The sequence below is a fragment of the Aquarana catesbeiana genome, linkage group LG04 (assembly GCF_042186555.1).
Source record: "Aquarana catesbeiana isolate 2022-GZ linkage group LG04, ASM4218655v1, whole genome shotgun sequence".
In the NCBI taxonomy this organism is placed as follows: domain Eukaryota; kingdom Metazoa; phylum Chordata; class Amphibia; order Anura; family Ranidae; genus Aquarana; species Aquarana catesbeiana.
Window position 1 is genome coordinate 192,658,930 of NC_133327.1, and position 23,429 is coordinate 192,682,358.

The window sequence follows — 23,429 nt, forward strand, 5'->3', positions numbered from 1 at the left end:
CTTTCGAGGGACTCTCGTTGTTTCTTTTTTCTCCCCCTTCCCTTCATACCCACCTTGACATGACCGCTACTCCACCACTTAATCTAGCTTCTTACAATTGTAGATGCTTTAATGCCCCAGAAAAACGTAGCCAAATCCTTTATCACTTCCATAAACAGAAAACTAATATTCTCTTATTACAAGAAACCCATTTCAGGACCGATTCCATACCCATGATGCGCAATCGATTCTATACCACTTGGTTTCACAGTACCAACCCCGCTGCAAAGTCCAAGGGGGTTTCGATCGCGTTTCATAGGTCTTTTCACCCTGAGATTATTGACTCATATATTGATGATCACGGTCGTTTTATATTTCTCAAACTGAAAATTAATAATTTTCTCTTTACAGTCGCCAACATCTACGCTCCAAACACAGATCAGGCGCGCTTCCTATCATCCACTCTTGCCAGATTGACCTCTTTTGGAGGTTCTAGTGTTATCGTTGGAGGAGACATCAATGTGGCCCTTTCCCCGTCTGCCGACACCTCTACTGGTAAGTCTTCCATGTCCACGACCTCACTCTCACATATAAAATCTCTTTTACATTCTTGTCAATTAGTGGACGTGTGGCGCATACATCACCCTACTGACAGAGATTTCACATATTTCTCTATAGCACACAACTCATATAGCAGACTGGACTACGTTTTCATCTCCCAATCCCTCCTAGACACACCCTTACTAACCTCTATAGGACATGCTCTTTGGTCTGACCATGCCCCTGTATATCTGTCTTTCGCCCGACCCCCACAGTTACGCAGGGGGCATTCCTGGCGCCTCAATGACAATCTCTTACGAGACTCAGTATGCATCGCTGAAGTTACTAAAGCAATTCACAACTTTAAAATCGACCACATGGCAGACACAACTTCCCCACTTAACCAATGGAAGACGCTGAAGTGTGTGGTCAGGGGCGTCCTAATCCAAAACGGCTCATGTCTGAAAAAGATTAGGTCTGACGACATCAAGCGCCTCCTGACCAACATTTCAGATCTTGAATCCCTACATAAATCAAATCTGGACCCCTCCATTTTTGTGGCCCTTTCCAATTCCCGCCGAGATCTACTCCAATTATTAGACTCTCACTCTCTTATAGCTAGGGATCGCGCCCGAAAATCTTATTACTCTATAGCCAATAAATGCGGCCAACATCTGGCTCGGGTTATTCATCCCAGGGCCCCACGTCTTCCCATTCCCTTCATCACCAAACCAGACCAGACTAAAGTTTTTGGTTGTAAAGACATATCCACCACATTTAAAGATTATTATGCCCAGTTATATAACCTGCCGCAACCCTCCCCACCGAGTTCTCTGCCCCCATCCCAAGACCCAATGTGGACCTATATAATGGAAACGGCACTACCTGTGATTGATCCCCAGACTTCCGCGGCCTTAGATGACCCTCTGTTGGAACCGGAGTTCCTTGGCGCCATCAAGGAATTAAAACCGGGTAAATGCCCAGGCCCCGATGGCTACTCACCGAGGTTTTACAAAACCTTCGCACCCTTATTGGTACCGCTTCTCACTAAGGCCTTTAATTCCATAGATGATACCACCCTCCCTTCCAAAACACTTCTCTCAGCCAATATCTCCATTATACCAAAACCCAATAAAGATCCTTCCCAATGCAGCAGTTACCGCCCGATATCGCTTTTAAACATTGACCTTAAGCTCTTTGCCAAAATCCTCGCCAATCGTCTCTCTCCTTCTCTCCCCGGGATCATACATAGAGACCAGGTGGGCTTTGTCCCGGGCAGAGAGGCACGAGACAACACCACCAGAACTATTAACCTCATCTCCTATGCCCAACGCCACCATCAACAGATCTGCCTTCTCTCCTTTGATGCCGAGAAGGCTTTCGATCGGGTTAACTGGCGCTTCCTAAAACTTTCCCTTGAGCAAATTGGGTTGGGACACCCTTTCATCTCCAAAATCATGTCACTCTACTCCAATCCCTCTAACTCAGTCCTGGTTAATGGTACTCCTTCAGCTGCATTTGACATCTCCAATGGGACTCGCCAGGGATGCCCCCTCTCACCCCTTCTTTTTGCTATAGTAATGGAACATCTAGCATGTGCCATTCGCCAAAACGATTCCATAAAAGGCATACACACGCCTTCCGCACACCATAAACTTGCACTTTACGCCGACGATCTACTCATTTACGCACGCCAACCACATATTACTCTCCCCTCCTTGTTCTTGGAGTTCCAACGTTTTGGAAATCTGAGCAATTTTAAACTCAATATCTCCAAGACTGATGCACTTAATATCTCCCTCCCTGCTCCCACATTGTCCTCCCTCAAATCTAACTATACCTTCCACTGGCAGACCAAGGGCATTAAGTACTTAGGCGTAACCATACCGGCTAATCTATCACTTCTCTATACACTGAATTACATCCCCCTCCTCTCTCAGCTCCGTAAAGACTTTGCCTCCTGGGGAGACAAACCAATACCCTGGTTTGGACGCATAAACACCCTCAAGATGGACACCTTACCTAAATTGCTCTACCTATTTCAGACCATCCCGATCATGGTACCCAAACCCTTTTTCTCCACTCTACGTTCTCTCTCCATCCGCTTCCTGTGGAATAAAGGATTATCGAGAATCAAATTTAAGTTACTCACCCGAACAAAACTGCAAGGAGGTACAGGTCTACCTGACTTTGAGCTATATTATAAAGCCACAGTAATGGCACGTATCCTTGACTGGTTCCCACGACCTTCCCAAAAAGCGTCGGTTATGGTTGAACAGGATATGTCCCCCGTTGACCTTAGGGCTTTACTATGGGGCTATAAACGTAACTTATCAGTTTTGGCCGATTCCTCACCCCTTACCACAGCTGCCCTCATACTTTGGTATAAGAGAGGTCTATGCGAGATTCTATCTTCAGACCCATCTCCCTTATCATCACTTTTCGATAATCCCGCCTTTCCACAAGGCACAGGGGCTCATGCTATTGGTTCTCTCTCTCGCTCCTCTTGGCCCCAAGCACATTCCTTTATCCGGGCTGACAATGGAACACCAAACATCCCTTCAGGGAATCGAGACTGGCTCACTTCCATACACCTTTCCACCTTCACCAAACATCTTTTCACTTCCTCTCAGACCCATAGCCCCTTGACTGACTTTGAACACCTCAGCTCTATGCAAGAGTTACCTAGACACCTACTCTCATATATCTACAGTCTTATTCATTCTCTTACACAGAAAGACCTTCCCACCTACACTAGAGTATGGTCGGCAGACCTGGGAAAGACCATCTCCAGAGCGGATTGGCAAACTGCGTTCCATTTCGCACATAAGTCCTCAATCTCATGCTATTCACAAGAAAAAAATTTCAAGGTCATGGCGAGGTGGTATAGGGACCCCGCCTCTCTACGGAAAATCTTCCCCACCACTTCAAACCTGTGTTGGCGTTGTTCTCTTGCGACAGGGTCGTACCTACATATCTGGTGGGAATGTGATCGGATCGGGCCCTTCTGGAATCAGGTATCCCAGGTTTATGAAAAAATTTATGATGATCCTCTGCACTTGACCCCTGAGATAGCCCTCCTATCTATTCTGCCAGGTTCAATAGCCTCCCAAAAGCGCAACCTTTTATGTTTTTTTTTGTCGGCAGCTCGCCAACTTATACCCCTTTTCTGGAAGACAGCGACTATCCCCCCATTGTCTCTCTGGACCTCCACCATGAATGATATCATGCGAATGGAGGAGATGCTAGCGTTTGACAATGACACCTATGAGAAATTCACAATTTTATGGTCGGTATGGCAGCGCTTCTCCGCCTCAGATACGCTGTCTTCCTTGCTCCCTGCCCCCTAGATTACAGCTCCCCCTATAAATTTAAACACAAGCCGATCCCATGACCATGTCTAGGTACCTGGAGTCTTTCCTTCTCTGCTCCAGCCAGCGGAACCCCCTCCCCCTACTCTTCCCTCCTTCTCCTCCCTCTTTCCTTTTCTGTTCTTCTTCCTCCCTACTCATTTCCTAATTATTCTGTTCTCTTTCTTCCTGACCTTTTATCCTGATACTTGACATGATTCATTTATGTTAAAATTTACATAATAATTATCAGCTTAGCTGTGGGCGATAGCCATTTTGCTCGCTGATTGATCTTTCAGTATGCTTCCCCTTATGTCAAATGTATTAACTCTTTTGTTGTTTTATAACAATAAAAATATTTTCAACCCTAAATATAGAAGTTTAAAGCTATGGCAGCAGAAGATGTTTACCAAAAATGTTAAAGCAATGTCAGGTCAGTAGAGATGTACAGATGGATAGATACATTTTCTCATGCTTTACACACTGATTTTACTGTTGTGGGTTTAGTAACACTTTAACAAGCTGTAGGATGTTCACACAGTTGTAATATAACATAGTATAACACAGTTGTAATATAACAAAGGCACAGTATTGCAGCTGCAGATTATTTGGCAGCAGCACAGTACTGCAGCAGTATATTACTCAGCAATGTCACAGTTTTGCACCGCATACTATGTAGAAATGGCACAGTTTTGAAGCTATATTGTTCCAGACTTAGACCCCATACACACTATTAGATTTTCTGCAGATTTTTGTCTTCAGATTTACCAAGACCATATAATATGAGGTCAAACCTTAACTGTTTCAATTTGTATGCAATCAGGCAGGCCCTTGGTTTTGGTAAATCTGAAGACAAAAATCTGCAGAAAATCTAATAGTGTGTATAGGGCCTTAGCCTGTTTTACCAGAGGACAGCTTTCGCTAGAGGGATGGCAAACTGCAGTGCAAAGTAGCTTTCTAAGTTGCTGAAGAGACTCCCCGATTTCTGGTCTAGATACCAGAATGCCCGTAGAGAACAAGTGGTGTCCCAGTACTGACCCTACTCACGTAGGAACCTTTTCCTGCACTAACTAAACCTGTCCAAGTGGGGTCTCTGTTCCTCACCTATCCACTCGCCCTAGGGTTACCCAAATGGAGCGGGCACCTTAATTAATAGTCCCACTCCAAGATGACAGCTAGGGGTCACCAGAAATAGCAGTGCCCAATCAGACAGCTACAACCCCTTTGACAACTGCAGAGTCTGTAAATGTAACAATTTTCCCCTTAAAGTAGTATTAAATCCAAAAGCAAACATTTTTTATTTTGCACCGTACCAATTATTATATGTGATGGTTGTATTAGTTTGCCTTTTTTAGGCTTTCTTTCCTTTATTTCCACCTGGTAATACTGCCAGTAATCCTGTTTTTCAAAAGAAAAAGCTATCCTACAAATGTAGCTGTTGTTTAGAGTGTAGAGACAAACTATTTAAAATTGACAGCGGTGCTTACAATGATCAGCTTTTCCTTACTCATTTAAAAAACTTTATCCCAAAAGAAAAAAAAAAAAAAAACTGTTGCTGTAACTACTTGTGTAACTAACTGCAGTGTGAGTTTGGGTTCAATTAGTTGGTGTTCATCCAGTTGTACAATGCTGTCCCTGTGCTCCTTCATCCAGAGTGGGGGCAGTCTAATACAGGAAGTGTGTTACTGGCCAGACCTCCAAGTGAAAACAGGAGGAAAAAAGCCCCAAAAAATACTAATGCAGCGCCCACATATAATGTTTGGTAAGCTGCCATATATTACATTTTTGGTTTTGGGTTTAATACCACTAATGCCGCGTACACACAATCGGGATTTTGGTCGGAAAAAGATATGATGGCCCCCCGATCCCCCGACGAGATTCTGCTCAAGCTTGGCTTGCATACACACAGTTACACAAAAGTTCTCTGAACTTTCGACCATCAAGAACGCGGTGACGTACAACACTACGACGAGCCAAGAAAATGAAGTTCAACGCTTCCGAGCATGCGTCGAATTGTTTCCAAGCATGCGTAGGAATTCTGCGCGTCGGAATTGCTACAGACGATCGCATTTTCGGATAGGAACTTTTTCCAACCGAAAAATTGAGAACATGTTCTCAATCTTTTGCTGGCTGGAATTCACCCAGCAAAAGTCTGATGGAGCATACACACGGTCGCATTTTCCGACCAAAAGCTCACATCGGTCTTTTGCTGGCCGAATTTACGATCGTGTGTACGCGGCATTAGACTATGCTTCATCTGTACAGTGGCACAGCCCCACCAACTGGATGGAGGCCAGGTTGCACCTGCCTACACAACAATATTGTTAATAGATGGGGTAAGGATTAGAATTACTGACAATGATTTTATTGATGTGTATGTTTTCCTGTTCCATTGACAACTGCTCCCCTCATTTCCTACTCCTGGTGTTACATGGAGGAAAAATCTCTTTAACTGGGTTATGGACAGAAATAAAAACCTGAGAGAAATGTTAAATCTTTGCCACACTATCCAACAATGGCTACAATTAGGTTTCAAATAAAATTAATACCATCATAATTTTGAGCTTGAGTGTAACTACAGGGATGCTAAGATTACAATCGTCTGCTCTGCTGCTACCACGGAAGTCATGGCGTCCACCCATTAACTTCTCTTTACCAGCTGAAGGTTCCCATCATTTTCTGTACAAAAAAATAGTAGTGATTCTCTTTTTCATATCCCCTTTCCTCTGTGATCTGCAGTGTCAGTATGTATCAGTTAACCTGACAATCACTCTACTGTATGACTGATTTACTTAATGTATGTTAACTAGTGGTGGTGACTCCATACCTCCCAAATTTTTGAGATGGGAATGGGGGACACCTATCAGCAAAAGTATGCAGGCATAGGACACACCCCTTGCCACGCCCCCCTTAAAGGAGAATTGTACAAAAAAAAAAAAAAGATTGGTTAAACATGCAAGTGCTTTTTTACCACTACTATTCCTTTTATATTGGCTTTTGGAATTTACAAATGCAGCAATTTAGAAAGCAGATGAAAGGTTTAGCACTGGGAAACACTTTTTGATAGATAAGGACAATGAGGAGGAATGAGGGACAAAGGGACATTGCTCCAAATCAGGGACAGTCCCTTGAAATCAGGGACAGTTGGGAGCTATGGTGACTCACATTCAGCTGGACTTCTGTACTGTTCTGTAATGATGAAGACGTTTTGCAGCTTATCCAAGCAGCTTAGTTGCTCTGTTCTAATGAATGTCATGAGCACACCCAGCAATAGTATCCTCATGGGCAACTCAGTTACCTTACTCATGGAATGTGTCAAGTTAGATGTTGATTGCCCAAGAACAGGGTCTGGCAAAAGGAACACCAGCACACAGCAGGAATAACACATCCAGAAATGGTGGATGTTGAAAATTCTCCTGGAGTCATTTTAACAGTTTTTCTCATTTGTTATTTGTTCAATACTGAATGTTTTGTCCTTTTCACAGCTGCAGCCTGTAAAGCTGTCCATAGATGGTTCATTTCATTCAGCCTGCTGAATGAAAAAGAATGTAAAGATTCCTCCATCCACACAAACAAGGAGTTTTGAGTAATCTCCCGCCGGGATATTGTATTCTGACAGCGGGACCCGCTGATCTACAAAGTTTTGCAGCACGTCCCTTTAAGAGAAGTTGAACTAATGATCAACTTCATTCAAACATTGATGGCCACACACTGAATGAAATTTGGTCAGTCCTTGCTAAACCAGCCAAATTTAAATTTGTCTGTGGCCAGCTTTAGCTGCAGCTATCACTGTGCCAATCACTGTGGAAGACATAATGGGGGCTCATTCACATACGCCTGCAAGCTAAAACAATCCATTTTGGCATGCAGATTGGTGTCTGTTCTGTGCCAGCACCGCAGAGCAGTGCCATGCGTTGAACCACCACAAGATGCTGTTTTATCTCAACCCTATAGAAATGTCAGAGTTGTTTCATTTACGTCTATCAACTACAGTGGAGCCACTGTGCAGAGAACAGTTCTGAAATCAGGTGAACTCCAGTACATTGTCTGCATGTCTCCTTTTCTCTGCACCGGGCAACACCTCACATCACACAAGAATTGTGGTGTGAAAGGGGCTCATAGAAAGAAATTTGTTTTCTATGTGCCCTTGTGTTAACTGCCAATGGTAACTGCCATTGATCTGGTGAGGGGAAAAAAAAAACAGTTACCGCACAGTGTGAAAGGGCTGTAGCTGCTGGCAGGCTTGTTTGTAAACAAACACATGTGATTGCTGTGATTGACTGTCATAGCGATCATATGATTAGGACCCAATCAGAATGGTTCTTTAGCATTCGTGTGAGACCAGTGCTGCATCATCTTGATCCCCAGTTTGATGCTTAAAGTGGAGTTCTACTGTTTTGAAAGTTTATTAAAAGTCAGCAGCTACAAAAAATGTAGCTACTGACTTTTATTAAACAGACACTCACCTGTCCCACGGTCCAGCGATGCGGTCGCCCGAAGCCTCGTTCCTCTCCGCCTTCTCTCCGCGGCACTGTCATTGCTACTGTGGGCACCCAGCTGTGATAGTTTGCAGCTTCACACCTGAGCACGCGTTGCGCTCCCCTAGTGGCCAGGCAATCTTTTGGGACCTGTGATGTGTCCCAGAAGATTGCAGAGAGGGAGGGGTCGCCTAGGGGGAGAGGGGGAAAGGAGGAGTCGCCCAAATGTGGCATGAAAGGGGACGAGGCGTGCTTAAAGCGGAAGTTCCACTTTTGGGTGGAACTCCAGTTTAATAACAGTTGGCGGAACTTCTGAAATGCCAAAGAAATACAGAGACTATCAAAAGAAATATCATTGATGAATGCTTGGCTACAGCAGAATTCCTCAGATAGATATATCTGTACAGCAAAAGCAGCATTGTATTGATTAGATAATAATTTATTTACATCAATATTAGTAACATATGTGTCAAAGTTATAAAACTACTCTGCTGTCCATTAGATCAGATTAAGATCCAGATTTTGACTGAATTAAGTCTACAACGGTATACTAATAATAATAAATTTTTATCTATAAACATGTTATAATTTGAAGAAAAAAGAGCAAAACAGAATACAAAGACATAAAATCAAGTAGAAATGACTCTAGCAGTATTTGCAAATGTAGCAATAACTCTCGGTGGAGCTGCTGGTTTAAGCGGGTCTGTTACCTTCACTCTGCTTCCCTCTGTTTCACCGGCACCGGGTCTAGGGTTCCGTTGAGTTTACCTCTGGACTATACACGCACCAACACTGGAGTACGTTTTCAATGCTTTATTAAACACTTGACTTAGGAAATAGCAGGAAAGAGACGAAAGGGAAACTGCAGAAGAAACTCAAACATCTTCCTTTAGGGTTCTTTTAACAAAGGTTCGGGTAGAATTCAGATATTGTATGGAATGCGCTCCCCTCATGGGACACACTCCTTGCTCGTCTGGATAGGCCTCTCTCACCAGCCTAGCAGCCATCACGCAGCACGAATCAAAGTCTCTGCCACAGACTTGCTTGGGAATAAAATCCGTACGATCCTCTGCCACAGAATGTATCAGATTTTCTGTAATGAATGTCAGTCACAGTGCCTGAACCTTTAAGCCAACCCGGCAACACTATGCTGTATAGTTACTTTCGGATACGTCCTCCAACCGAGTCACTAGGCCCCTCTATAGACCAGCATGCCGCGTGATCCCTCCAAGACGGGTCCTCCCCTGGGATCTCCTCGGTTGTCCAGCTTCACCACACAGGACCGACAGCTCAGGACCATTCCTCGGCCGCGGTGGTAGGCCCCAGACAAGCCTCTGGACCCACCCCTGCACCGTAGTATCGTGGGCCTCCGGAACGGAGGACCACGAGGTAGCTCCTTAACGCATACCTGTCGGCCAGGAGGGCCAGCAGGTGGCTGAAAAACGAACCCCAAAATATGGCGTCTGTCCCATAAATACCCTCGCCCAGAATGCAACTCGGAGGACCACCTCCACCGAGTTGTCTCCGGGACAGAAGAGCATCCATACACTTCAACACGTTGCCTTTCCAACACTAACCAGTGATAACAGCGACACCCACTGGTCAGCATGGAAACACACACAACGTCAGCCAAGCTGGAACAGAGGCAAACTTAACCTACCTAATGAACAAGTTACTAAATTTACCTAATGTGCAGTAGATTGCAAATCTACCAGCGCTACACAAAGATTATTGAAATATACACCAATCCTACCAATTTGCATAATTTGTAGTCCAAAATTGTGTTCAGATTTCTAGGTATCCAAACTAAACTCTGAGTGGGAATCAATCCTTCTAGTGCAGGCATCAGGAGTGTGTAGTGCACAAAGTGTAGGGGACAGGACTGTGTAACACACAGAGTACAAGGGTCAGGAGTGGTTATCACAGAGAGTGCAGGGGTCAGAAGTGCATAATACACAGAGTGCAAGGGTCAGGAGTGGTTATCCTACAGATTACAGGGGTCAGGAGTGGTATTATACAGAGTACAGGGGTTAGATGGGACAGAAAGAGATAAGGCTAGAGTTCCACTTTTCAAATGGAAATGATTGGGGGTTCAGTATATTTTTGATACTCCTAAAGTAATCTAAAGCTGGCAATACATGGATTGAAATTTGGCCAGGGTTCAGCAGACTAAATGAAAAAAAAAAGAGCCCTGTATGGACAGCTTAAGGCCAAAATGAATGATATTTAGTTTTCTACAGCATGTAAGCATACTAAACAATTGACATTTTTTTTAAATATAATACTTGTTCTCACCTATTTCATCCTCAGTTTCATCACAGTTTTGCTGAACAAGTCAGCGTCTTGTAGCCACTTCCTGTCTACATGCATGTACTGCAGCTAAAGCTACATGGCATTGCTCAGAGACTGTGTAACCTGTCAAAAAGGCCACGTTAAATCAGAGTTCCACCCAAAAGTGGAACTTCCGCTTTAAGTACTCCTCGCCCCCTGACATGCCACATTTGGCATATCATTTTGGGGGGGGGGTTGTACCTTATTTTTAGTGGGACTTCCTGTCCCACTTCCTCCCTCTTTTTGGACACCTAGGCGACTCCTCCTCTTGCCCTAGGTGGCCCCTCCCTGCCAGCGATCTTCTGGAACACAACACAGGTCCCAGAAGATTGGCTGGCCAATAGCAGAGCGCAGCATGCCTAGCACCCAGCCATGAAACCGTAAGCTGTCATGTCCGGGTGCCCACAGTTGCTATGATGGCACAGAAGGGGGGGGGGAGAGGAGCAAGGCTTCGGGCGGCTGCATCGCTGGACCATGAGACAGGTGAGTGTCTGTTTATTAAAAGTCAGCAGCTATGCTTTCTGTAGCTGCTGACTTTTAATAAACGAAAGAATGGATGGAACTCCCTTTATATCACTATTTCTAAGGATGCTTCAAGTTGCACAGCCCAGGCACTAATATCATCAAGGCTGTGCCTTTCTGAGAGAGAGAAGAGCGAGGTAGCTGCTGACTTTTAATATTAGGGCACTTGCCTGTCCAGGGATCCCGCGATGTCGGCACCCCAGCCGATTTTCCAGTCAGCTCTCGGGTGCTGCCACCACCATACGTGGTAAGGGAAACTGGCAGTGAAGCCTTTCAGCGGTTCCCTACTGCGCATGCGCAAAGTGCACTGTGCTTTCTAACTGGCCTGGCGGCAGAGGAAGGAGGAGGGGGGCTGAACTTATGGGGGACCTCGCCGCATCTCGCCGCAGCCAGGTCTCCCAGAAGTGGGGAAGGGTACCTGTCAAAAACGGGTAACCCCCAAAAGGTGCCAAATGTGGCACCGGGGGGGGGGGGGGCAAACATGCGGAACTTCAACTTTTAAGTGGAACTACGCTTTAAGAACATTTCAACTATACATGAGATCAGGTAACCACTCCCTTTTCCTCATAATAATTTAAAAGCTTCCTGCCAATATGCATTTTCAGTTACTGAATGCTGATCCAGAAGCATATATTGCTCTTGCAAGAGCTTGCTCAATTTTCTCCTGATTTTCAGGTGCCATATTATCTATAAATGAAGGGATTGTGTATTTTTGTGAGGTTACTGTTTGTAACACTTCCTTACTTGAAAATGCTGCTGGTAAAGAAACCCTTTGTGATGATCCAGCCCACAAGCAAATTAAACTGGAGCCTTTCCCCTGCAGTGCCCCCTAGTGGCAGAAATGCATATTTCTCTTGTTTGAGAACTTCATTGAGAAGTACAATGTTACTTGAACAATATTCAAGGATTTGCTTGTCTTCAGCGGAGAGAACTTGCAATAATTTACGACTTTACATAAAGTCTCAAAAATCTTCCATTAAGGTCTTCATGTTTTATAGTTTGAATACACATGTCATAGATATATTATTTATCATTGTAATAGAACATATTCCATACTTTTTTTTTCATATATTTCTGGAAAAAACAAACACTTTGAAAAAAAAAATAGAAAGAAAAATCTTTTCCTAATGTTTCTGTTTTTTTCCAGGCCTTCCCATCTCTAGGAAGAACTAAGCATGACACAGGAATAGTGTGTGTGTGCAGGCTGGCATCAGGAGAGAGGATCACCAAGGTAACCAGGGAACCCACTAGGCACTAGGGAGATCAGCACCATACAGGAGGCAATCGGTCTGCTAGAGAAGAGGGTGACTGTGCTAAGGCAGACGACCATGTGGGCAGATACTACAGGTATAGGCTTGACAGGGGAAGCCCAAAGCATTGCAAGTTACCTCTTGCCTAGCTCCGATAGGTGTCTTAGCAGCACAGAGACATCTAGGAACAGGGCAGGCTCTGTTATGTTTCCCATCTTCCAACTGGTTGGGACAGTGTTCATGAGACTTATCTCTGTCAGAAGGAAATCTGCTAATGGGTGTGGGTGTGGTCAGATGCCTTTGGTCACCCTTATATAAACTGAACTTGTTAGTGCCATGGGAATCTGTTGCCACCCATACAGTTCTGCCTAAGGCAGGACCGTCTTTAATATTGATTGGGCCCTGGGCAAACATTTTCTTGGGGCCCCCCCAACTGCTCTTAGACATATAACAAAAGTCAAAATCAGTTTACTGCAGCAGATCAGGCAGCAATTGCAATTGGTTGCCAGAGGATACAGCATATTATTACCGATCACTGACTGATTGTTAGAGGTTACAACACATAATTTCTGCTTCCTCATTCATTGCTAGAGGTTACTGCACATCATTACTGCTCACTGAGACACGTACTACAGATGACCAGAGACTGCAGATTTAGTACAGGAGACAACCAGAGACTGCAAATCTAGTACAGGAGATAACCAGAGACTGCAAATCTAGTACAGGAGATAACCGGAGACTGCAAATCTAGTACAGGAGATAACCGGAGACTGCAAATCTAGTATAGGAGATAACCAGAGACTGCAAATCTAGTACAGGAGATAACCAGAGACTGCAAATCCAGTACAGGAGATAACCGGAGACTGCGGATCCAGTACAGGAGATAACCGGAGACTGCGGATCCAGTACAGGAGATAACCGGAGACTGTGGATCCAGTACAGGAGATAACCAGAGACTGCGGCTCTAGTACAGGAGAAAACCAGAGACTACAGATCTAGTACAGGAGATAACCAGAGACTGTGGATCTAATACAGGAGATAACCAGAGACTGCGGAACTAATACAGGAGATAACCAGAGACCAGAGTACAGGAGGTGATCAACTAAGTAGCCATTTTAAAATTTTACATATCAGCAGTGTACAGCTATACTGTTCATAAACCGGTCAAGGCTAGGATAACAGTCAACAAGCAGTCTATGGGGAGAAGGACTTACCTAGCCAGCCAGGCTCACCACCTGCTCTCATTGATTCGGGGATGGTGCTCTCAGAGGTCCAGGCGCGGTGCCCTCATGTCCAGGTGCGGGGCCTTCAGGGGTTGAGGTGCGGGTCCCTCAGACGTCAAGGTTCGTGGCCCTCAGGGGTCCGGAGGCAGGGCTTGCAAAGGTCTGGGGGCGGGACTCAAAGAGGTCCGGAGGTGGGGCTGTCAGTGCTCCTACACCGATCTCAGCTTCCAGCATATAGGCTGCATGGGGCGGGGTCAGAGTGGCAGTGGAGCTCCCGCCCCCGCCCTGCTGGCCTGGGAAAAACAGCAATGTATTTCTGCACTCGGCGGTGTTATCAGGGGGCCCCAATTCGCGGGCAGCGCAGGCTTAAGGGGCAGCTGCTTTGGCGGGCCCCCCAACAATGACAAGGCCCAGGGCAGATGCCCCTTTTGCCCTGTGGTAAAGACGGCCCTGGCCTAAGGGTACTACATTTGCCTTCCCTTTCTTGTGAATTACAAATACCTTCACTTGGAGGGTGAATGCTCCAAAGTAAAGTTTAAGAGCACCACCGCCAGCAGCTTTTGTACTCTTTACCCCACTGGCCAGTGGTATGGTCTAAGAACTGCTGTACTCCTTTATATTCTCAATTAGATATACAGTATATTCTACAGTGGTCGTTTATTGCTACTAGCCTGGTCTTCCCCCCCCCCCTAATTTGCCTAGTGTGTTTTGGCGAGGCCATTTACAGGCGATACAAAAGTAATTTATCCTGTTGTAACTTAGTTTGTTTCTATGTTTGCTAATGGTATAATCCTGTCATTGATGCAACTATTTATCAGCACTTCCCTAACAGGGCTTATTCTTGCCTAAATAAAGCCCATTTTATCTCTACTGGTGTATCAGTGAATTGTTGGGTCCAGTTAAGGGCAGGTAACCACTGGAAAGGGCAAGAGAACCCAACAATCCATCAACTCCAGGATACCCTTAGGTAATTGCAATGTTAATTGGCAGACTCCGAGACATCTACAGATAGACAGCCTTGCAGTGAAAGGCATCCAGCAAGATACCACATCTGCATGTGTAGGAGCGCTGTCTTGTATGGCAACAGTCTAAGAACAGTTCCTAACACAAGTTGTAACAAACTCCTTTACTTTTTATACAATCACTTCTTGTAGATTCTCAGCCCACTGAGCTCCCAGTCTCTCTCACTAGACTTGCTGATTCACTGCCACTGAATCCTGTGAGCTCTTCTAATCTTCTTACTTTAGTATCTTCCTCAAGTGTCACCACCCGCTTCCCTGCTGGGTCCCTGGCTTGGCACTCCAGATACTCCTCAAGCGTCACCCCACTGGCTGGGTCCCTGGCTTGGCACCTGCTGAAGTTTCCCGATTCTTCACCGTCCCCGGTTGGTGAAAATACTGCTTTGGTACTTGCTTCAGTTACTCAGTTGTTTCCGGTAGCAAGGTGGTTGGACCATTAGTGGCGACAGTTTCTCCTCTACCTCCGACCACGACAGGTTCTCCGGCAAGCAGAACCGTCATTTCTGGTTGCACTGCAAGCCGCAATCCCAACCCTACGCTGCTCTCTTGCTTCTGGATAGGCCTTCAGACAGCCTAGCAGCCAGATGTGCCCGGAATAGGCTCAAGCTCCAGCCCGGGGCAGCACAAAACACGTCCACCCAGACAGCCTTCCAGGTGGCACAGAACACTGATCACCTGACTCCACCCAAATATATAGGTTCTCCCAGCAGGCCAAGGGATTTAAGAAAACACCTGCCCATTGACTGAGATACCCCATATACTCCTAATCTGTCCTTGCTTTGCCCTTGTCTTATCTAATGTCACTAGGTACAGAATATATATATATTATAATTATATATATTGTGGGAGATTAGCTCATGGGGATCACCTTTTCTCGGAATGAAGGCCAACATGCAGGCAGTTTCTTTACAATCTGGCGGGTTGCCAGCTTTATTTACAAGCGGTTTGCAAAGTCATAAAAATAAAAACCAAAATAGTAAGGTAAATCCTTGCCTTCCGGCGCTAAACTAAACAGTAGACTGCTCTCTATACAGTGCGGGGCTGGTCCCCGTCACCCACAAAACATGAGGTAAACCTTCTTTTTCAATCCAAACAAACAGAGCTCCTCTCTCTGATTCCCTTCTGAGTCTCAGGCCAGAGCCCTGCTGTGCTCTCTTCCTGGTCATTTAAAGTCCACCTGAGCATGGACTCAAGTGGACCACAACACCCGGACCAGAACCAAGCCTGCCACAGAGGCTGGAAAAAACCCAGGCCGGATTCCGGTTCAGTCTCTTACAATAGAACGAATGTGAGGTGAAACATACCGATTATCGATGACCTCACCTCGAATACCGTCACAATATAATATATATATATATATATATATATATATATATATATATATATATATATATATATATATATATATATATATATATATATATATATATATATATATATATATAGTTAGTCGGGACAAAGTATTCAGACCCCTTACATTTTTCACTCTTTGTTATATTGCAGCCATTTGCTAAAATCTTTTAAGTTCATTTTTTTCCTCATTAATGTAAGCACAGCATCCAATATTGACAGAAAAACACAGAATTGTTGACATTTTTGCAGGTTTATTAAAAAAGAAAAACTGAAATATCACATGGTCCTAAGTATTCAGACCCTTTGCTGTGACACTCATATATTTAACTCAGGTGCTGTCCATTTCTTCTGATCATCCTTGAGATGGTTCTACACCTTCATTTGAGTCCAGCTGTGTTTGATTATACTGATTGAACTTGATTAGGAAAGCCACACACCTGTCTATATAAGACCTTACAGCTCACAGTGCATGTCAGAGCAAATGAGAATCATGAGGTTAAAGGAACTACCTGAGGAGCTCAGAGACAGAATTGTGGCAAGTCACAGATCTGGCCAAGGTTAAAAAAAGAATTCTGCTGCACTTGAGGTTCCTAAGAGCACAGTGGCCTCCATAATCCTTAAATGGAAGTCGTTTGGGAGGACCAGAACCCTTCCTAGAGCTGTCCGTCCGGCCAAACTGAGCTATTGGGGGAGAAGAGCCTTGGTGAGAGAAGCAAAGAAGAACCCAAAGATCACTGTGGCTGAGCTCCAGAGATGCAGTCGGGAGATGGGAGAAAGTTGTAGAAAGTCAACCATCACTGCAGCCCTCCACCAGTAGGGGCTTGCGGTATGTGTGGAGAAAAACAGGCACTGCTCATCACCTGTCCAATACAGTCCCAACAGTGAAGCATGGTGGTGGCAGCATCATGCTGTCGGGGTGTTTTTCTGCTGCAGGGACAGGACAACTGGTTGCAATCGAGGGAAAGATGAATGTGGCCAAGTACAGGGATATCTTGGACGAAAACCTTCTCCAGAGTGCTCAGGACCTCAGACTGGGCCGAAGGTTTACTTTCCAACAAGACAATGACCCTAAACACACAGCTAAAATAACGAAGGAGTGGCTTCACAACAACTCCGTGACTGTTCTTGAATGGCCCAGCCAGAGCCCTGACTTAAACCCAATTGATCATCTCTGGAGAGACCTAAAAATGGCTGTCCACCAACGTTTACCATCCAACCTGACAGAACTGGAGAGGATTTGCAAGGAGGAATGGCAGAGGATCCCCAAATGCAGGTGTGAAAAACTTGTTGCATCTTTCCCAAAAAGACTCATGACTGTATTAGATCAGAAGGGTGCTTCTACTAAATACTGAGCAAAGGGTATGAATACTTAGGACCATATGGAATTTCAGTTTTTCTTTTTTAATAAATCTGCAAAAATGTCAACAATTCTGTGTTTATCTTTCAATATGGGGTGCTGTGTGTACATTAATGAGGAAAAAAATGAACTTAAATTATTTTAGCACATGGCTGCAATATAACAAAGAGTGAAAAATTTAGGGGGGTCTGAATACTTTCTGTCCCCACTGTATATACATAATTTTTTAACTTTTTTTAAGAAATCACACTTTACTTACTGTCTCTTTCTGCCTCCTTGTAATGTCTTCCGAGAGCTCCTTAACTTCTGCTTTTTACCCCCACATCCTTTGGTTTGGAACAAGCTGTGCACATCTGCACTGCTCAATGCATAATACACATCCCATAGTCTTTAGTCCATCTCAAGAGCGAGAAAGAGAGGGTGGGTATGTTCTTATTTACAGTAACCATGGAGAAAATTGTAGCCATCCTCTAGCAGGAAGTTGGATAAGCAGCAAAAAAATGAATTGGGAGATTTGGAGGAGGCCAAAGCAACAGAAGGTACTTTTTTTGAGTTAAGAATAAATACACGAATTGAATATATTTTCTTAAACCAGAGTTTAGTGTCACTTTTACTTTACTTAATTTGTCCACATACACTTGCTTTATTTTTTTCCCTCATAGCTCCCTCCCCAAAATTAAAAAAAAGCCCTATCAACATAAAATAAAAAACAAAACATCCTCAAACAAAATAAAAACCTCAAAACACCACACCCTGAATTAGAAGTCCTTGCAGCAAAAAAATAAATAAATAAAAGTGACTGTGTTCATTAACTCAACCATAAACCAAAGTTTTTTTAAAAAAGAAAGCACCCAAAATTAGGAAGCTCGCAAAAAAAAAAAAAAAAAGACAGCTAAAAAGCTATTCATCTAATTTATTACTGCTACAAGTAATAGTCCTAATAAGGACTTTTGGGTTAAGAGAAGAACTGTGAAACTTTGGAGTGGGGTGGCAAATAAGACCTCACTGTCACAATTTAGAAAAGTAAAGCTTTGTTTCAATTTTCTAATAAGACCCACTCCTTATGTAGTGTGTGAGCTTTCCAAATCCTCTCCCTACAGCAGTTTCTTTACATTTACAACATAGCTGCTTTCTATAGTGAAAAGGGTTGGCTTGGCCAAAAGCCCCTTATTGACCCTTCTATGCTTTTTGGCCATGGTTCAAAGGGCATGCTGTACATTATGGCTCTGCCTCCAGGCTGGAGCTGAGGAAGGAAGGAGAGGAAGCTGGAGAGTGGGATCTTCAATACCCTTCAGTCTCACCCAAGAGACAGCCTGTTTAGCATGGGAAGATCTGAACAGCAGTCTTAACCAAGGCAGCAGGATTCAATGGACAGTATGAGCACCTCTACACCCCCAGGCCCTATACGGTAGAAGGCTCCCAGATGCAATATCCATCTATCTTTGGGACAGTGTCACAGCTAACCTAAATTCCATGCACTGGGACACTTTTCAAGGCAGCCAGGTTGGCTGGTATTTTCTGAATACAGCCTGGGACTTTGCTATTTCTACCAAGGGGACACAGCGTTCCTGCATACAGTTGGGACCTTGCTATTTTCACTAAGGGGACACAGAGCTCCCGCATACAGTTGAGACCTTGCTATTTTCACTAAGGGGACACAGAGCTGCTACAAACAGTTGAGACCTTGCTAATTTCACTTAGGGGACATAGAACTTCTACATACAGTTGAGACTTTGCTATTTCTACCAAGGGAACATAGAGCTCCTGAAAACACATAGGATATTTGCTACTGATCCAATAAGGACTGCCATTATCCTGGAGGGAGTACAGTCTAGTGTACATAAAGAAGTTGTCCTTCAAGTTGTTGCTAAATTCAGTTTTGTGCATCCCATAATTCCTCATCTCTATCCAAGTTGATTTCCCCCAATAAAACATCAAAAACAAGTCCATGGACTGGTTACTGACTCTGTATGGAAGTTGGAAAATGTGTGTTGCCTGGCTGTGCAGGTTTAGGGGGACCCAAAAATTCAGTGGCCCTCTAGAGGGTAGTGCTACATAAGCAATGTACTTGCATCTGTTTTTATCCTATGCTGTTTCACAAATTTAAAGGATAAGTTCACCTTTCATAACATGTTACACCCATATTCTTGGTATATTTGGACCACCTATATGACATCTCTAAGGATCACTCCACCAACATAGCTAGGCACTGGAACCTGTATCACAATAGGAATGTCAGTAGCCTACACATTCAGGGAGTTGAGAAAATCATGGTACCAAAAAGGGAGGTGAAAAGTTCAGCTTACTTTGTAAGAGAGGTTTATTGGATTTTCTACCTCCAATACCAGGCGGCCCATTGGCCTCAACTTTGAGTGGAATATTACACATTTTTATGAATGATACATTTGATTTGTATATGGTATGCCCGTACTGGTAATTTGGACTCTGTTGTACATTGGGCCTGAGATCGATATGGGAAGTTCTCTTTCTAGAATGGTTATCTGTGTTCTATGGTGTTCTCTTGCAAGATGTTCTGCATCCTTCTGTTTGCTGTTATATTCCATTGTAGTTCTGTTTTACTCTTTGCTTTTTCTTCTGCTATATATCTCTCTTATTCATTCTTCCTATTGCTCTCCATCATATTTATTTTTATTTTTTTTGCCTCTCCTGTTCTCATTGTCTCCTTTTGAGATTGGTACCCCCTTTTTTAGAGCCACATATATATATTTCTGGAGATTAGCCACAGTCACCATTCCCCTCTCGCTGTCGTTACATATTTGTCCATTACATTGACGCATATTTGTACACTGCTTTATTAATGGGTATATCCAGGGCTTTTTTTCAGGGGGAACTTGGTGGAACTCAGTTCCACCACCTCTGGCTCAGACCCTTTGGTGCCTGCTCACCACAATCACTTGTAAACACAGAAGTCTGGTTTCTGTGTTTACAAGTGACAGCTCTGCACTTTGTATGTAATGCAATCGTGATATTTAATGCCCCTTTAAGACCTTCCTACTGTTTGTGAAATTTGAATGACCACACCCATCATTTGATGTGATTTGGAAGGTGTGTGTAGGGGGAGGGGTTTTGTGGGGTCGTGGTTAAGTTCCAGCACCTATTGTTTGAGAAAAAAAGCCCTGGGTATATCTATTTCTTTGGTGACTTTATTTGTTTGTGGCTACATGCCTATGCCTGTGTGTATATACAGAAACATGCATATATCGGGAGTCATTACAAACATGACCGATTTTGTTTTGTTTTTTTGGTTAAGTGTGGTCTAGCTTTGATAAATTAACAGGGAGGTTTTTATGGAATTAGGATGGATCAGTAGTCTGTAAGAATGTAACTATTTATTTGATTATAATGTCATTAGATATTAAATATTATTTACCAAGGATTATTTTTATATAAATCTACTTAAAGAAGGGATAGCTTGGGGTTCTGTTTCCACTATTGCAACCCCGAAATCACATGATTTACAGTGCGACTTTGCAATGCGATTTTTTTTTTTTATGCGATGTCATGCGACTTGAATCGCACCAATTAAAACTAGCACCATTGAAATACATGGGTTTTGACTTGTCATGCGACTTCACATGTGTCAAGTCGCATGGCAACTCGCAGTAGTGGAAACAGAGCCTTAACAGAGCCTTAATGTTGTAGTAGATCAAAATCATTGTGTATCATGCACCGATTTTTATTCTCGGGTGATAGGCGTTTTGGTCGCCTTCCTTGTCACATATGCTGGTCAATGTTGATTTTACTATACATGGGATCATTTTATATGATTATGGTATGGTTTGTTGCACTTGGTGTCTTTTTTTTCTAGCAAAATTTTTTTTTTTTTTTTTTTTTTTTATATGCTTTGATAAATAGTTTCTTTAGTGGGGGGCACTCTTTCGTTCAGTGGTGATTATGTAAATTCTAGACGCTCACAGGTGTTTTCAACTCGACCACTAATGGTACATATGTTTTGGCAATTAGGTTAAATTGTTTAAATTGTATATATGTGTCGGTTTGTATATGTACAGTAGCATCTAGCTATGACTAAGCACCGTGCCTGGTGTGAAACGCGTCAACGGCTGTACAGTTAGTCCGTACCCATTTGTGATGCTTTGATATCCATTTTTATACAATAAAGGTGAATTTTTTGGAGTGCGGCTATCCGGCTATTTATTTTTCCTATCACTCCTGTTGCAAACAGATCCTGCACCCTGCTTCATTATGGACACAGCTGAACCTAGGAGAGGTAATTACCTGTGAGCGCTGACCTTCCTCATGCTGTGGAGCGCTGTGGTAGTTCATTCTCTCTTCTTGTCAGATTGTATCTGCTTGTTCGTACGGGATGTACAGGCACGCAGATACACTGACAGATCCGCAGGAGACCTGCATGGCACCAACAATCTGCTGATCGCTGGTACGATGCTTTAAAGGCTCCAGAAACAGAAAATAACAAATGCACATTTTTTTTACCTGCAAAAAAATATGCATTTATTATTATTCGTTAAAAGGTGAACTTATCATTTAATTGTTTATGGCTATGCAGCCACCTTGTATTAACTGTACTAATTTTCTGTGATCCGTCCCTTTTGTATGATGTAATTTAAAGTGATTGCAAAGGTTTGCGTTTTTTTTTTTTTTTAAATCACAAACATGTCATCCTTACCTCCACTGTGCAGTTCGTTTTGCACAGAGTGGCCCCCGAACACAGACTTCTGGGGTCCCTCGATGGCTTTCGCGGCTCCTCCTCTTATCAGATAACCCCCTAGGAGAAGCACTCTCTCGGGGGGTTACCTTGCGGGCGCGCTCCCAAGTCCAGTATTTGCGTCTATAGACACGAATGCCGGACTCGGCCCCGCCCACCGGCGCCCACGTCATTGGATTTGATTGACAGCAGCGGGAGCCAATGGCTGCACTGCTATTAATCTATCCAATCAAGAGCTGAGAACCCCGGGCAAAGGAAGAGCGCAGCTCTGCTAGGTAAGTAAAACTGGGGGGCTGGGGGGCGGTGACTGCCAGGTGTTTTTTCACCTTAATGCATAGGATGCATTAAGGTGAAAAAACACAAGGGTTTATAACCCCTTTAATTCCTTTTTTATTGTCATATTGTGTGCCTGGACGCCAAGTGTTTGGTGAGTTCAGCTATCTAAGATTGCCTGCAGTGATTGTCTTTGTTATATTCAGGCTAAGCATAGAGGTCTTAGGAAGGGTTAAAGTGGTTGTAAACCCTTATACCGTGTAAACACGGGCGGACTTTTCGGCATCAAATGTCCGATGGTCTTTCCGACGGACTTTCGATGGACTTTTGACGGACTTCCAGCGGACTTTCGAACGACAGGACTTGCCTACTCACGATCACACCAAAGTCCGACGGATTCGTACGTGATGACCGGACTAAAATAAGGAAGTTGATAGCCAGTAGCCAATAGCTGCTCTAGCGTTGGTTTTCGTCCATCGGACTAGCATACAGACGAGCGGATTTTTCGACCGGACTCAAGTCCGTCGGAAAGATTTAAAGCATGTTTCAAATCTAAAGTCCGTCTGATTTTCATCTGAAAAAGTCATCTGTAGGTCCGATGAAGCCCACACACAGCCAGATTGTCTGACGGATTCGTCCCGTCGGACCAGTCCACCCGTGTGTACACGGCATTACAGACCACTTTTACCTACAGGTAAGCCTAGATTAAGGCTTACCTGTAGGTGCAAGAAATATCTCCTAAACCTACATGGTTCAGGAGATATTTGCAAAAGACAGGCACCGATGTCTACGGTGCATGCGCCGTAGACAACGGCACGCAGGCGCACTGAGCGTGCCGTTTCTAATGGCGATCGTGCCGTTAGTGGCAGCTCCCGCGCATGCGCGGGAGTGATGTCATTGCGGCTCTGGCCAATCACAATAACCGGAAGTAAGATGGACGCTTTGTGGAAGAGGGGACAGCGGTGACATTGAAGGCTCCTGTGTCACGTAAGTGACACATAATGGACTACAATGCGATGCATATTAGCCCATTATGCTTTACCTTTGCA

The 23,429-nt window shown here is 44.0% G+C and overlaps 1 protein-coding gene across 4 annotated transcripts in view; it reads left to right on the forward strand.

The window, feature by feature from the left end:
* LOC141139683 (cysteinyl leukotriene receptor 2-like) overlaps positions 1–23,429 on the forward strand; it is an 85,719-nt gene that overhangs the window by 36,253 nt on the left and 26,037 nt on the right. For 2 of the 4 annotated variants that reach the window (XM_073626054.1, XM_073626051.1), the window contains exon 2: positions 12,348–12,547. Coding sequence is in view for 1 of the 4 variants with exons in the window: in XM_073626048.1 (XP_073482149.1) it covers positions 499–534; positions 12,348–12,431 (120 nt within the window). In the remaining 3 variants the exon portion in view is untranslated. Of the gene's footprint in view, positions 1–394; positions 535–12,347; positions 12,548–23,429 lie in introns of those variants that run through there. The other 2 variants (XM_073626048.1, XM_073626049.1) reach the window with 2 other exon arrangements.